This window comes from Orcinus orca, chromosome 8 (assembly GCF_937001465.1).
Source record: "Orcinus orca chromosome 8, mOrcOrc1.1, whole genome shotgun sequence".
In the NCBI taxonomy this organism is placed as follows: Eukaryota; Metazoa; Chordata; class Mammalia; order Artiodactyla; family Delphinidae; genus Orcinus; species Orcinus orca.
The window spans coordinates 26,661,936-26,676,090 of NC_064566.1; the positions used below are offsets into that span (position 1 = coordinate 26,661,936).

General features: G+C 35.5%; 2 protein-coding genes across 4 annotated transcripts in view; one reads left to right on the forward strand and one right to left on the reverse strand.

The window, feature by feature from the left end:
* ELP4 (elongator acetyltransferase complex subunit 4) overlaps positions 1-5,399 on the reverse strand; it is a 243,473-nt gene extending 238,074 nt beyond the window's left edge. Inside the window, exon 1 of one of the 2 annotated variants that reach the window (XM_049714242.1) lies at positions 5,137-5,399. In XM_049714242.1, coding sequence (XP_049570199.1) covers positions 5,137-5,359 — 223 coding nt within the window. In that variant the 5' untranslated portion in view covers positions 5,360-5,399. The remainder of the gene's footprint in view (positions 1-5,136) is intronic. The other variant, XM_004263959.3, reaches the window with a different exon arrangement.
* Positions 5,400-5,501: 102 nt separating this feature from the next.
* IMMP1L (inner mitochondrial membrane peptidase subunit 1) overlaps positions 5,502-14,155 on the forward strand; it is a 74,723-nt gene continuing 66,069 nt past the window's right edge. The window contains exon 1 of one of the 2 annotated variants that reach the window (XM_004263957.4): positions 5,502-5,626. The gene's annotated coding sequence lies outside the window, so the exon portion shown is untranslated. The remainder of the gene's footprint in view (positions 5,627-14,155) is intronic. The other variant, XM_033409830.2, reaches the window with a different exon arrangement.

A 14,155-nucleotide genomic window follows, 5' to 3' on the forward strand; every position in this document is an offset into this window, starting at 1 on the left:
TCTGACTAGAAACTAAATGATACACTAAAACTGTATCATTAGATAAATGGTGATCACCTTAACAGTAAATCAGACTAGGCTAAGGTAGTTTTCTGTAAGAATGAGTCAAACAATCCACTGTTCCTGATAATTCAGGAACCACCCCTCGAATTTTTAAAATCTCACATATATTAAAATTCTGATGTTTGGAAAATTTGAACATTACTTAAAACAAGATAATAAGAAGACAGTTTAATGACTTTTATCAGCCAAATTAATTCTATCAGGACTTCTCCTACAAAAAGGCAACTCTTTTTTTCTAATGGGCTATATAATGTAAATTCACTAGACTCAAATTTGAATTGGCCCTAGTAAATGTTGGTCATTTGGAAGGTTGGTCATGGGAAATAAGAAGCCACCTTATTATTTGTAAATCAAGTTTTTATTCTATGTATATGAGGTAAAATTATTTGACATGTACATACACACACACATATAGCAGCAAAGTTCCTCTATTCTTCCAAACTTCATTTTAGTGTGTGACAAGACCCCACATTTCCCCAAAATACTTCTGTATAAGGTATTTTGAAATAACTCACTTGATATACTGAAGTTCTAGTTATATTTTAAACTAGAGTAAATTTGAATAAGTTTGTAGTCATGCTCCCTACCAAAAACTGAAAAGCTTAAACAACCAATCATGACAAGATGTCTTGACATGGCATGTTCAACAAAAGTTAGTTTTAATACATCTTTAAATTCAGTAATCCATTAGTAACTTCAAAAGCAACACAGATTTCACACTAATAGTTCCCAATTAAAATAGAAATAAAATAGTTCCTAATAGTCCACTAAAATGTCTGACATGTAAGTAATGTGGTAAGTAAGCACTCGTCTTATTTCTATAATGAAACATACAAAGGAGTAAAATGGTCTTATGGCCTCCTCTTCTCTTTAATCATATCTTAGGGAAATCATCAATATTCTAAGTCACTAAGCAAATAAACTGTTGGTTTTACTTCTAGACCTTTTAAAGAAGTATATTAAGTTATTCTCCAGCTTACTAAAAAATATGGGTAGAATATTTTATCAACTTGTAAGACTACATGAGTTTGAAAGCTTGAAGATACTTTGCAAGTCTGATATCTTAAAGTATTAATTTCATCAAGCTTTTACATTTTAAAAAAATGACAGCATTTTGTCTTAAAACTAGAAAAAAACCTGATAGTGTAAAAACATCAGAAAATTTAAGATTTTAAGTGCCAATATCTTTTTTTTTAAATATGAAGAATTTTTAAAAATTCATGTGAATAGTTAGAACATGATATATTAATTTAGAGGGAGAAAATTCAATCCCACACACTTCCCCCCAAAAATCTTTAATTAGGCTATAAATTTAGGGTGAATGAGGTCAAATTAATATATTAGAATATTAAGGTCCAGAAGTGTTATCTTATTTTACAACAAGGGCAACTCGTTTTTCAAAGTTAGAGGAAGTAAAAGGGAAAACAAATAAAAGTCAGGAAAGATAAGCGATTTATACCAGTCCTTTCCAGTGCTCTCTATAAATGGTTTTGCTTAAAATTATAGAAAGGCATTTTAGGGAAAATGCAACGTTAAAAACCAGTTCATATTCTTGGTTCATGGCAATATCCTTAACTACTTAACTAATGCCACACTTCAAATTAAATTGCAGTTATGTCATTAACAGGTCTACTTTTTCTTCTCTCTCTAGGAGGTATGAAACATCCCAACAACTCCTGATTATCACAACTATTGGCTGGGCAAATATGGGAATCAAAAAAGACAAGCCATCAGCAATGAGAATGGTTCTGTAGATTAAATTACACAAAACAATTTTACATAGCAATACAAGGGAATAAGCTACTTTTACTTTAAATGTACAGCTATCAGTTGTTAAAATGTCACAACCAGGATTATGTTAAATATATAATCCAAGATCAATGCATATCATCCCACACTCCAGATTAAGATATAGTGGAGCAAAGGAACTACAACCACCAGTATTTATTTTTTCACAGCAGTGTTGAAAATGGCAGCTACCCTCAAGCTTCTTCAGAGTCCTCTTCCTGGACTATTATTTACCCCTAATCCCTATTTCCATTCACTTGACTGTCAAAATTTTAAAAGTTCTGAACAGCACAGAGTTAAGCCAGTTAAACCTGAGAAGTCATCGTTCCTTCGAATATCTTTTTGAAGGATGAGACTGGGGGTTAATATGGTCCTAAAATGGACTATATATCCTAGAAAAAGTGAAATTCTGCCAGAATCCTTTACCTACTGTATAATCTCTCTTTGGAAATTCGTGGAAGAAGAAAAATGACATATTTACATATGGTGTCCTCAAAAAACAACATAAATGTCCTGGAAAGGCAGGATTGAGAAACTGGGTTAGGAAATCTCAGAACTTAAAAAATTAGCCAACTTGGGAAAGGTATATCGATATCTAACAATAAAATAAGCTGTCAGAACAAAAATATTTAATACAATTAGATCATGTAAAAGATGCAGTAATAGGGAATTCTCAAGTTTATAAAACACTTTCGAGTAAGCAATGGAAATATTAGCATATCATCAAATAACTAATATTCAATTAGCCTATATTATGCCTTTCAAATATGTTTTGCATCTGCACTTAAAATTACAATAATGTCCCAGTGGCAGTAGTAAAATATCACTGCAGCGTATGTCAGTGACAATACAATATTTACTTGTTACGCAGTAACCACAGAATATATATAGGCAAGAATCACAATATCACAGTAGAGTTTCATCATTCTAATATCATAAAATCCTACTGTCATTACATTTTGTCACAATATGTTTATATTAGACTTGTCACAATCTGAGTCAAATAACATTTTAGAACAACAATATAATATGAATTGCTTTTACTTTTGTGTATACACATTAGCAGCCAAATGTTTCACATTCAAATAATGGTTTAATGAAAAACAAATGTATAGGGTTTGCTCCATAGGGCCACACAAAATAGAAAATCAAAATACAAAAATGCCTTAGGAAGTTAAGAACAACTGAAATACTTCTGGACAGTTTATTATTCCAAATGTAGTAACTCCTTTTATAACAATGTCTTCAACTTCTGTGCAATTTGAGAATTAACTGTATACATGTGAAACATATTTCAAAATATCCAAAAACTGATACTTATTTCAATCATCTTAATGAACACTAATTTTTACCATAAGCTTGTTAGAATCAAATTATTAGAGTCCCCATCCCCAAGCAAATCTGGAAAAATTTTAAATTACAGTTCAAGTTTATATCACTGTAGAAACATGTGAGGAAGGTGCTTTGGGTCACCTTTCTGGTGGGTGCTTTAAGAGACTATATGGTTAAATCTTTAGGCTTAGATTCAATAACTGGTTAAAAACACTTGAAAAGAGTTCTCAGAAATTTGAAACAGTTGCAGCATAGTGCAGAGCACTAAATGTGGAGCTTAAAGATCAGCCCAGATTGTCACTAGTTTTGTGACTCTGTTCATGTTAGTTAATCTCTGAGTCTGATTTTAGAACTCAAACACATAATTCCATCCTATGTGTTTCATAATCTCTTGTCCAGGCTTTTTCCTACACAATATTTTTCCTTCAACCAAAAACTTATTTAGAATCTACTACGTGCCAGGTACTGTGCTAGGCACATTTTGTTATTCTAATGAGGAACTGAAAGTATAATGTTAAAAATGTGACCTTTTTGTTTGGAGAGTTTCAAGATCAAGTGAATGAAGTTACATATCTCCATTGAGTTACAAAAAGGAAAAAGAAAAAAATTAAAGACTAGGAACAGCCTCCAACCTTTAAGTTTAAATATAGGACGACACCAAGTAAGGCTCACAAGGGAAAGAAAGTGAGACAAATATTTGCTAACTAGATATTTTGAATCATTTCTGTTTATAGTACCATGCAATTAAGGAAGGCAACAGTCTTGAAACAATTAAGGGAAAATACTTAGATTTATGTATAAATAACCAGGATCCAGTTAAGGTCATGAAATAACAGAGGCAAGAAGCCATACTCTTTTTCATTGGCCTCGTCATTTTCTTTTGCACTAAACCTATCTGAAAAGCATACCTGTGGGAAAAAAAATTACAGAGAGAAAATGTCAAGGGAAGTACAAGAACAAGCAATGGCATTTGTAATATTTTATGAAAGTGTACAAGGTTTAACTGACACATCTCACCCTATAAAAATGTTATGAAATATAAACATGGCCCAATTTTAGTAAAGTAGCATTCTGATAGGAATTAACTAATTTACAAGCCTTATTAACACTGCAGCTTTGTCCTGCCAATCTAATCTGTTCAATCTTGTCAACATAAGTTATGAATCAAGCATATTCTTCAGTAGCCTTCTTATGAAAAATTCCAGAGATTATACAGGAAAGCCTAAAAACTGGACTTCTTTTTCTTGTCAAATGTGAATTAATTTTAAACATATTGTTTGAGATGTAACTCTGGGAAGCATAATATATAGAAGAAAAAATAACAAAAACAAATATGCATATATTTAACGCAGATGCTGGGTATGACTGCTAAGGTCAAAAACCGGCTTTAACTACTTTGGATCCACATAAGCCTTTAACACACATTCTCTTAAAGTCAATATAATTTGTTTAAAGATTCAGAACCAGGAGATAAGCAGCCTGGTGGTGGAGAGGGGAAGTTACTTTCTTCAGCATTTTCTATTGAAGCCCATCTCTCACAACTGATACAAACTTTTGTTAGTCCAAACCGTGAGCTACCTGGGGTTGGCAGAAGGGTTCATTCACAGACCAGGACGGGATACTAGATCAATGCCAAACCGTTTCCAAACATTAATGATTCCCCTTGACTAGGAAGCATGTCAGGGTAAAAGCATGTAGGTTTCCTGTCGTAATCTAGAAAAAAGCTGGCGGGCACCAGAGTAGGAAGTGGGAGCACGAAAACAGATTTAGTTAACAGCATTTAGAAGTCTCCATGCAACCCTTCCTCCCCTCCATCTCCATCAGACCGGGCTATCCTCTCCACGTCCGAAGGCTGAGAGGTCAGAGAGAAATGTGGGGTCAGGGTGGCTCCCCCGGGCAGGTCCCCTCCCTAGTTTTCCCTCTGTTGAGCCCAGATCTCCGTTCTGAACCGACCTAGGAGCTGGTCCAGGGCTGGGAGCCCGGTTGATACCAGCAGCTGTCCATTCCGCACCGACGGTCGTGTCCCCGCGATGGACACCAGTCGAGAGCAGCCGCTGTCGGTACCGCTGGCTCTAGGACCCCTCCGCTGGAAGCTGGTGACGCTGTTCCTGCTAGCCGCCACCACCATAGACCCAGTACTCCTGGTGCCTGTGCTGCAAGTCGCCGCTTCCGCCATCTTGGCGCTTCCCGCGTTGACCCAATAGGAACTCTGGGAGCTCAAGCCTCGGGTCTGTCAGAGCCAGCCCCAAACTCCCGCCTCCTTGCCTCCTCCTCGGCTCCCGAAGCCAATAGGACTAAGAGTTCCCTCCCGAGTCAACCAATGGCAAGGCGTATTACTGAGAAGTGCATTCTACGTCAGGACGACGGACTTCTTCAAGGCCCAGGTGAGAAAGAGACCCCCTGAGTCCTGGGTGAGAGACTTCGGGGTTCTTTGGGACTAGAGGTGGGTAATATCATTCAACATTTTTCTCGTTTTGAGTGCCCTCATTCACGCTGAATTAAAGAAAAGGCTGGTGGAGCGGTATATCAAGCAAATACCAGTAGGACCTTGCACATTTCTCCGCTCAGTATTAAAGAGGATACTCCCTCCCACCCCGTTCTTTTCTGATTTTTTGGGAGAATATTCCCTCCGCCATCCTCTTCAGGTCTTTTTCGGAATGGCTGTGTAATAGTGAAGGGATTGGAACTCTTACCTTAGCGACTTGCTTGTTGAGCCCCTGGGCTTGGTTCCTCAGTGCCTGTGACAGGTGGGTTGGATTTAGACGTTAGAGTAAAAACTCCTGAGCTTTGAGGCGATTTGGTTTTCCCCCGTTTCAAACAGCAAATAACAAAATGCACCCCTCTGACAAGTCCCCGTGAGTAGCTTTCGTTAATTTTAATTAGTGCTTCTGGAAGTCTTAGAGCGCCTTTCCATAAGTGGTGTGAATGATAAGTGTTACTCTGACAACCTTGTTCACACATTTAATTGTCGTTTGCTGTTAAGGCACCTGCAAATAACAGAAAATACTTCAGGGTATTTTTTCCCCGAAAAACTGATAAGAGTTAGATGTGTACGTGCTTTCTTTTTCAAGTGATTTATGAACTCTGAATCAAGAGCTTATTAGAATAGGAAGTTTAATTCCTATTAAAATAGAAAAAAAACATTAATTTAGAACTGTGTCCTTGGATTTAAATTCTGTTTTCAAAATTTTGAGCTGGCCAGAGGTAGGGGATTGGAGTAACTGATTTTTAAAGGCATTCATGATTGACAAGTGTCTAAACTAAAAAAGACTCACAAATTATGCTTGCACTAACAGTTATTGTTGGTTTTGACAGTGATCTGTGATACTTTTAAAATACATCCAAACTTCATGGAAATTCTTGCCGTTGAATTGTTTTAAATCTCAGTGACCTTTTTAAGACTTTTTGGCTGATTCTATTTGATAAACTGAGATTATATTGCTAAATAGTGACTAGAGTTTTTCATTTGGGATGGTGTTTGTTTTTTAAAGAAAAATGTTCAGGAAAGAAAAACTAAAACAACACCTTGCTATTTAACAATACATCAACTGCAAAGCTTGATCAAGGTTTAGATGCTTTCACTTAGAATCTCACCAGTATAAATCTGTAATCTAAATTGTTCAGTAAATAGCTGTTGAGTGTTTACTGTCTGCTTGAAGCTAACCTTGTCATTTTAGGCCTATAGAAGTAAAAAATGTTCTCATTTGGGGGAGATAAGATTAACACATAGAAAACAGCATAGCAGTTAAAATGAACACATTGAACAACATATGTTAATTTTGTCCTGTAGTAAATAATTATACTAAGAAGACCAAAACAGAAAGTGACAAAGCAACCTAATATCAAATAGGAACTTCTCAGATAGTTTTGCTGCTCTGAAAACTTTGAAGTACTACAAATATTGAATTTTTATAGATTTCTTTACTATGTATCCCCCTGTTTTCTACTCTTTACTTCAGCCTTTAGTTTTCTAAACCTTATTACTAGAAGTGAAAAATTGTTTTTCAGCTTTAACTGTAATCCAGGAAGCATGACATATGTGTGCACCAAGGCATTCCTGAAAGTAGGATATATCTTTGGTATAACATTATCATAGAATAAATTAATTTAATCTGTCCTATTTTTTTTTTTTACAAAGACAAAACCTTTGCTATCAAAGCAAATAATCCCCAATACTTGAATTTACCAGTATGTAGAGTAGAATATAAACATTGGAATAAATGAAGTTTTTATGGAAGGAAAGAATTAAAAGGGCATATGTTTAGGTGTGGTGTTAAATGATTAATAACAATTATTTACTGAGCACATAGTAAATCTCACGGAGTGTGCTATGTACTAGGTTACAGGAGAAAGAATACTTAGTCTCTACCCTCTTTGAGTTCACAGTTGGGAGAGATAGGTGGGTGGATAGGATAATAAAGTATACTCTAAATGCTGTGGAGGACAAATACAGAATACATAACTTGAACTGAGGTAGAGAATCCTGGGTAAGTTTACCCTGAGAAGGAAGCTCCCTCCCCTCCTTCAGTAAATCTGCTCTCATTGCTACTGTACAAATAGTTCTCATAATTTGTGCATAGTGCTAAGAGAAGAGGAGACTAGAGAAATTAGATAAAAGTCTAATTGATTTTTTTAAGATGAATTTTTTTTTCCTTAAGGATAATGGGAAATCATTGAAAAATTTCAGGTAAAGAAATGACATAATAATCATATTTGCTTGTTATGTTTGGCTAAAAAGTATCCTGCAAGAGAATGGATTGGCTAACTGTGATTGGGATAAAGAGAATGGAATGAATCAAGAGATTACTATAATGGGTAGAATTGACATGACCAAGGAAGGTTGACAGGAGGAATCAAAGATGAGTAACAGGTTTCTGTATTGAGCAGCTTTCTGGATGGTGGAGGATAAAGAATAAAGGAGGAACAGTAGAACTTTATAGTTGTACAGTTGGTTGTTTTAGGGAATGGGAGATCACGTTTTTTTATGTTTTGAATGTATTTAATTGGAGTAAAATACCTGTGGAGTATCCAAGTGGAGATGTCCAATACACAGTAGGCTATGTGAGAGAGGGATCTCTAGATGAAACATATAAATTAGAAATTAATTAGCCCATGGTGGGGGTTTACCTTAAGGGAATGGATAAGCTCACCAAGGAAATGTATACTTTAGGATGAGAAGAAAAAAAGAACCAGGAATAAACTTTGGGGAACATGAACACTTGAAAGCTGTGCAGAGGAGGAGAAAGTAAAATAAGAATTGGAAAGTGTTTACTTGATTTAGTAATAATGATTTATTTTTGGCTTTGTTAAGGGCAGGTTTGATGGAGTAGCAAACTGAAAAGTCAAATAATTCTGTTTAGAATTGAATGGGAAGTGAAGTTGAATATTCCATAAAAGTAGACCATTTTACATTTTAGAAGGGTTTGCTGTGAAGGGGGTAGAGGGGGATGACAGAGGTTTAAGGGAGCAGTTTTCTTATGTGGGAGAGGGAGGGAGAAGGAGAGGGGAAGGAAGAGAGAGAGAAAGAGAGAGAGAGAGAGAGAGAGAGAGAGATGAAGCTACTGGAAAACATTCTTGGCAATGAATGAGGAAAAGAACCTGAATGAGGTAGAAGGAATGGAATCTGGAGCACAGGAAAGGGATCAGTATTTGAAAGGAGGAGGCTAAATTCAATAGCTAAAAAATGTAAATGAAAATAAGACTCTTTGTTTTCCTTTTTGCCATTAAATCTTGGAGTTTTTAAGACCATTTTCTCTTTTCTTGTTCCATATTCTTACCTTCTTCCATTCCCAGGACTTTAGTTCCTATTTATACACCAATGACTAACATATTTATAGTCCAGATTGCTTCTCTGATCTCGAGAATCATAAATTCAGATATTCACCTTTTTTCTGAAAGTCTTAGTGGGACCTCAAACTCATAATGCCCCAGACTGAACTTCCTTTGGTGTTTTGTATCTAGGTAAATGATAGGATCATTTGTAGAATTAGTTGCCTGAGCCAACTCACTATACTCAATTCCTCTCTTAAGCTTCATTCCTCCATAGCCAGTCTCTTACCAAGACTTATGGATTTTACTTCTCAGTAACTCCCTAATCCATTCTAGAGCATTTAGCTCTCATCTTTGGTTCTCCTGCAGTACATTCTCCATTCAAGAGCCATCCCAGTCCTTTCAAAATAGATGTCTGATCATATAGTATAAAAACAAAATTTTAAGGACATGCATTTGGTTTCCTTTACTTAGCTCTCTAGTCACATCAGTCTATAAATTCCCTTACTCTCTTCACTCTATCATTCATTTATTCTCCTGTACTCACCTTGTTCCCTTCATTCAGAAGGCCACTAGTTAACTTCTATTTATCCTTCAAATCTCACTTCAACCTACACATCCTCAGTAAAGCCTTCTGACCTTGATATCACAATAAAATAAGCTCCTATATACTAACAATGAACAAGTGGAATTGGAAATTAAAAACAATACAATTTACATAAGTATCCCTCAAAATAAAATAATGAGGTATGAATCAAAAAGTGTATAAGATCTATATAAGGAAAAGTTCAAGACTCTGATGAACCAAATCAAAGAAGAACTAAATAAATGGAGAGATATTCCATATTCATGGATAGGAGACTCAGTATTTTCATTATGTCATTTCTTCCCAAGTTGATCTGTAGATTCAATGCAATCCCAAATAAAATCCTAGCAGGTTATTTTTTGGATATTAACAAGCTGATTCTAAAGTTTATATAGAGAGGCAAAAGATACAGAATAGGAAACACCATATTGAAGAACAAAGTTGGAGGACTGATGCTACCTGACTTCAAGACTTAGTATAAAGTATTGGCAAAGGAATAGACAAAGAGATTGGTGGAGCAGAATAGAGAACCCAGAAATAGACTCACATGGATACAGTCAACTGATCTTAGACAAATGAACAAAGAAAATACAGTGGAGCAAATATAGTCTTTTCAACAAATGGTGCTGGAACAACTAGTCATACACATGTAAAAAATCAATAAGTAAATAAATCTAGACACGGACTTTACTTCAGAAAAATTAACTCAAAGTCGATCACATACCTAAATGTAAAACACAAAACTATAAAACTCCTAAAAGATAACATAGGAGAAAACATAGCTTACTTTGGGTATGGCAGTGACTTTTTAGATATACCAAAGGCATAATCTATGAAAGAAATAGTCGACAGGCTGAACTTCATTAAAAACTTCTGCTCTGTGAAAGACAGTATCAAGAGAATGAGAAGACAAGCCACAGACTGGGAGAAAATGTTTGCAAAAGACACATCTGATAAAGGACTGTTGTCCAAAATACACAAAGAACTCAATAATAAGCAACCTGATTTAAATATGGGCGAAAGACCTTGACACTCCTAACCAAAAAGATATACAGATGGCAAATAAGCATATGAAAAGATACTTCCCATCATATGTCATCAGGGGAAATGCAAATTAAGATGACATTGAAATACCACTGCACATCTATTAGAAGGGCCAAAATCCTGAACACTAATATCACCAAATGCTGTGAGGATGTGGAGCAACAGGAACTCATACAGCGCTGGTGGGAATGCGAAATGCTTTTGCCATTTTGAGAGACAGTTTGGAGGTTTCTTACAAAACTAAGCATACTCTTACCATATGATCCAGCAATTGTGCCCCCTTGGCATTCACCCCATGGAGTTGAAAACATATCCATATAAAAACCTCCACATGGATGTTTATAGAGGCTTTATTTATAATTGCCCAAACTTGGAAGAAACTAAGATGTCTTACAGTAGGTGAATGGATAAAGTATGGTATATCCAGACAATGGAATATTATTCAGTGCTAAAAATAAGCTCTTAAGCCATTAAAAGACATGGGGAAACCTCAAATGCAAATTACTAAGTGAAAGAGGCCAATTTGAAAAAGCTACATACTGATTCCAACTATGTGACATTCTGGAAAATGCAGAACTATGGAGACAATAAAAAGATCAGTGATTGGCAGAGATGGTTGCAGGGAGAGATGAATAGGCAAAGCACAGGATTTTTAGGGCAGTGAAAATATTCTGTGTATTATAATGATGGATATATGTCATTATACTTCTGTGCAAGCCCACGGAATGTACAGCATCAAAAAAGAACTCTGTGGTAAACTATGGACTTTGTGTGATTATCATGGGTCAGTGTAGGTTCCTCCTTGGTAAAAAATGCACCATTCTGGTGAATGATGTTGATAATGGGGGAAGCTATACATGTGTGGTGTCAGAAGTGTATACAAAATTTCTGTACCTTCCTCCTAATTTTTGTAACCCTAAAACTGCTCTATGATAAAGTCCCTAAAAAAAAAAGTGTCCAAAGTACAAAGAAATCAGCTATATAAAATCTCAGTCTGAGAGTTTCATAAGCAGCGTGTATATCACCCTTGTGGCCAAATAGTGGGACCATTTCCGCAAGGGTATTCTGAGAAGTCTGCAGGTACAATTGAAAGACTGCAGTGACCTATTAAAGTTACACCAGAAAACATAATGGTCATGATAAGCAACTAGCGCCCCATGACAGAAGTGCGTACCCCTTTGGTTGGCCTTTCAAGTTTTCTGAGACCTAGAGCTCATATTACCATTGTGTCTGTACATGTAAAGCATATAACAGAAATGGTGAGGCTTATCATGGGGCCTGATAGTATTCTGGCAGCATAATTGAATGAGTGAATGCCAGGGTCATGCCTGCACAGAGGGAGTTCTTGGACCTCATGCAATCCCTTTTTGCTTCCTGTCAGTATACTCATAAAGGGAAATCCCAGTCCTGAGTTCCAACATCACAGATTGTTTTAGCTGTCTTTGTATGTTATATAAATGAGGCCATACACCATTTATTCTTGTGTTGGATTTCTTTTGCTCACCATTATATTTGTGAAATGTCTGTTATTAATGTGTACAGTTGTGGAGTATTTGTTACTGTATAGTGTTGCTATATAGTATTGTGTAACTGTGTCACAAATCATTATCCTTTTTACTGTTGAAAGGGGTTTGGCTAGTTTACTATTTGTGGCCAAACATTTTTCTAACATGGTTGTACCAATTTACACTCTTACCGGGAATGTTTGAGAATTTTGGTTGCTTCTCATCCTTACCAACACTTAGTATTGTCTTTCTTTTCATTTTAGCTATTTTTAGAGGCTTATGGTATGACATTTTCATTTAGATTTGAACTGATGAAGTTGAGCACCTGTTCTTATGTTTATTGGCCATTTGGATAACCTCTTCTGTGAAGAGTCTTTTTGTGTCTTCGCCAATTTTTAAAAATTGCATTGTTTGTCTTTCAATCTGGATTTGTAGGAATTTTTTATATTTTGGATAAGAGTTCAGTTTCAAATAAATGTATTATAAATATATTCTCTTAGTCTGTGGCTTTCCTTTTCATATTCTTTTCTTTCAATTTAATAAAATTTAATTTTTTTATACAGCGGGTTCTTATTAGTTATCTGTCTTACACATATTAGTGTATATATGTCAATCCCAATCTCCCAATTCATCCCACCACCACCAGCCCCCCACCCCAGCTTTCCCCCCCTTGGTATCCATATGTTTGTTCTCTACATCTGTGTCTCTATTTCTGCCTTGCGAACCGGTTCATCGTCTTGATTTCAGTCAGAATGTATTCTGAAGGATTAGTTTTTCTCCTTATGTCTAGCACTTTATGGTTAGGTTTGCCTACTCCCAAGAGTTCAAAGATAATCTCAATATTTTCTTCTAAAAGCCCTGCTGTTTACTTTTAAACATTTGAGTCTGCATGCTGGTGGAATTCATTTTTTTTTGTCTTTGGTGTGAGGCAGGGCTGAAGGTGTATTTGTTTTTCCTACATAGATATCCTATTGACCTAGCACCATTTATTGAAAAGACAGTTCTTTCCCTGCCATATTGAACATTACTTTTACAATAGATAGAGTCACACATATTAGGTAGATTTTTCTGGACTTATCATTTCATCGGTTAGTGTGTGATTCTTCAGGTTCTCCAGAAGGATGACTTCTTTTCTCTCAGAATTTTAACCACCTGTACTGCACTGCACTCAAGCTAAATCAGTAAAAGTAAGATGCTCAACCTTTGGAAATCCCTTCTTACAAGTTTAACTCACCAACAAAATCTTGTTCTGTTCAATCTGTAGAGCCTTCACATAATTGTTCTTGTATTTTGTCCTGAGTTTGTGGTTGTTACCTAAGGGAGGGTTTGTCTGTTTTGAGCTTATTTTTTAGTGACTGTAAATGATTTCTTTATTGCTGATATCGGTTACTTGTGTTTCTTCTTTTTTTCTTTTTTAGGTTTGCTAGGGATTTTTCATTTTTATTAATCTTTCTTGTTTTAAAACCCAACTTTTGGCTTTTAAATTTTTTCCCTATTGTAAAATGTTCTACTTTCTATTTTATTGATTACTGCTCTTATTATTTCCTTCCTCCTACATTCTTTGGTTTTGATTGCTGAAATTTTGGTTTTTCTCGCTTGTGATAAAAGCTTAATTCATTGATTTTCCACCTTTCTTCTTTCCTAGTATACTATTTATAGTTAAGGGTGATTTTCCCTAAGCACTGTTCTAGCTGTATCCTACAACTTTTAACGTTTTATGTTTTCATCATTTATTTTAAAACATTTTTTACTTTTTGTTTAGATTTCCTCAGTAATTTTTAGAACACTTTTGAGTGCTGAAATACATGAATTATATTGGATGCCAGGAAAGCAGGTGTAATCTGGGACTGTCCAGGGCACATGAGAATTTACGTTCATCCCAATTGTAGTGGATCCTTAAGTATAAGCAGAAAACTGGGGTTTTAAGTTAAAATTTAAAAATCCACTTTATACTCATCTGGGAATATTCAGTGTAATAGGGTAGATGTGTCAAAAGATAAACATGTTTTGGTTCAAGGAGATTTTTCAAGTAAATGTATCTATAAAGGTGAACGAGACATTTTTAGTG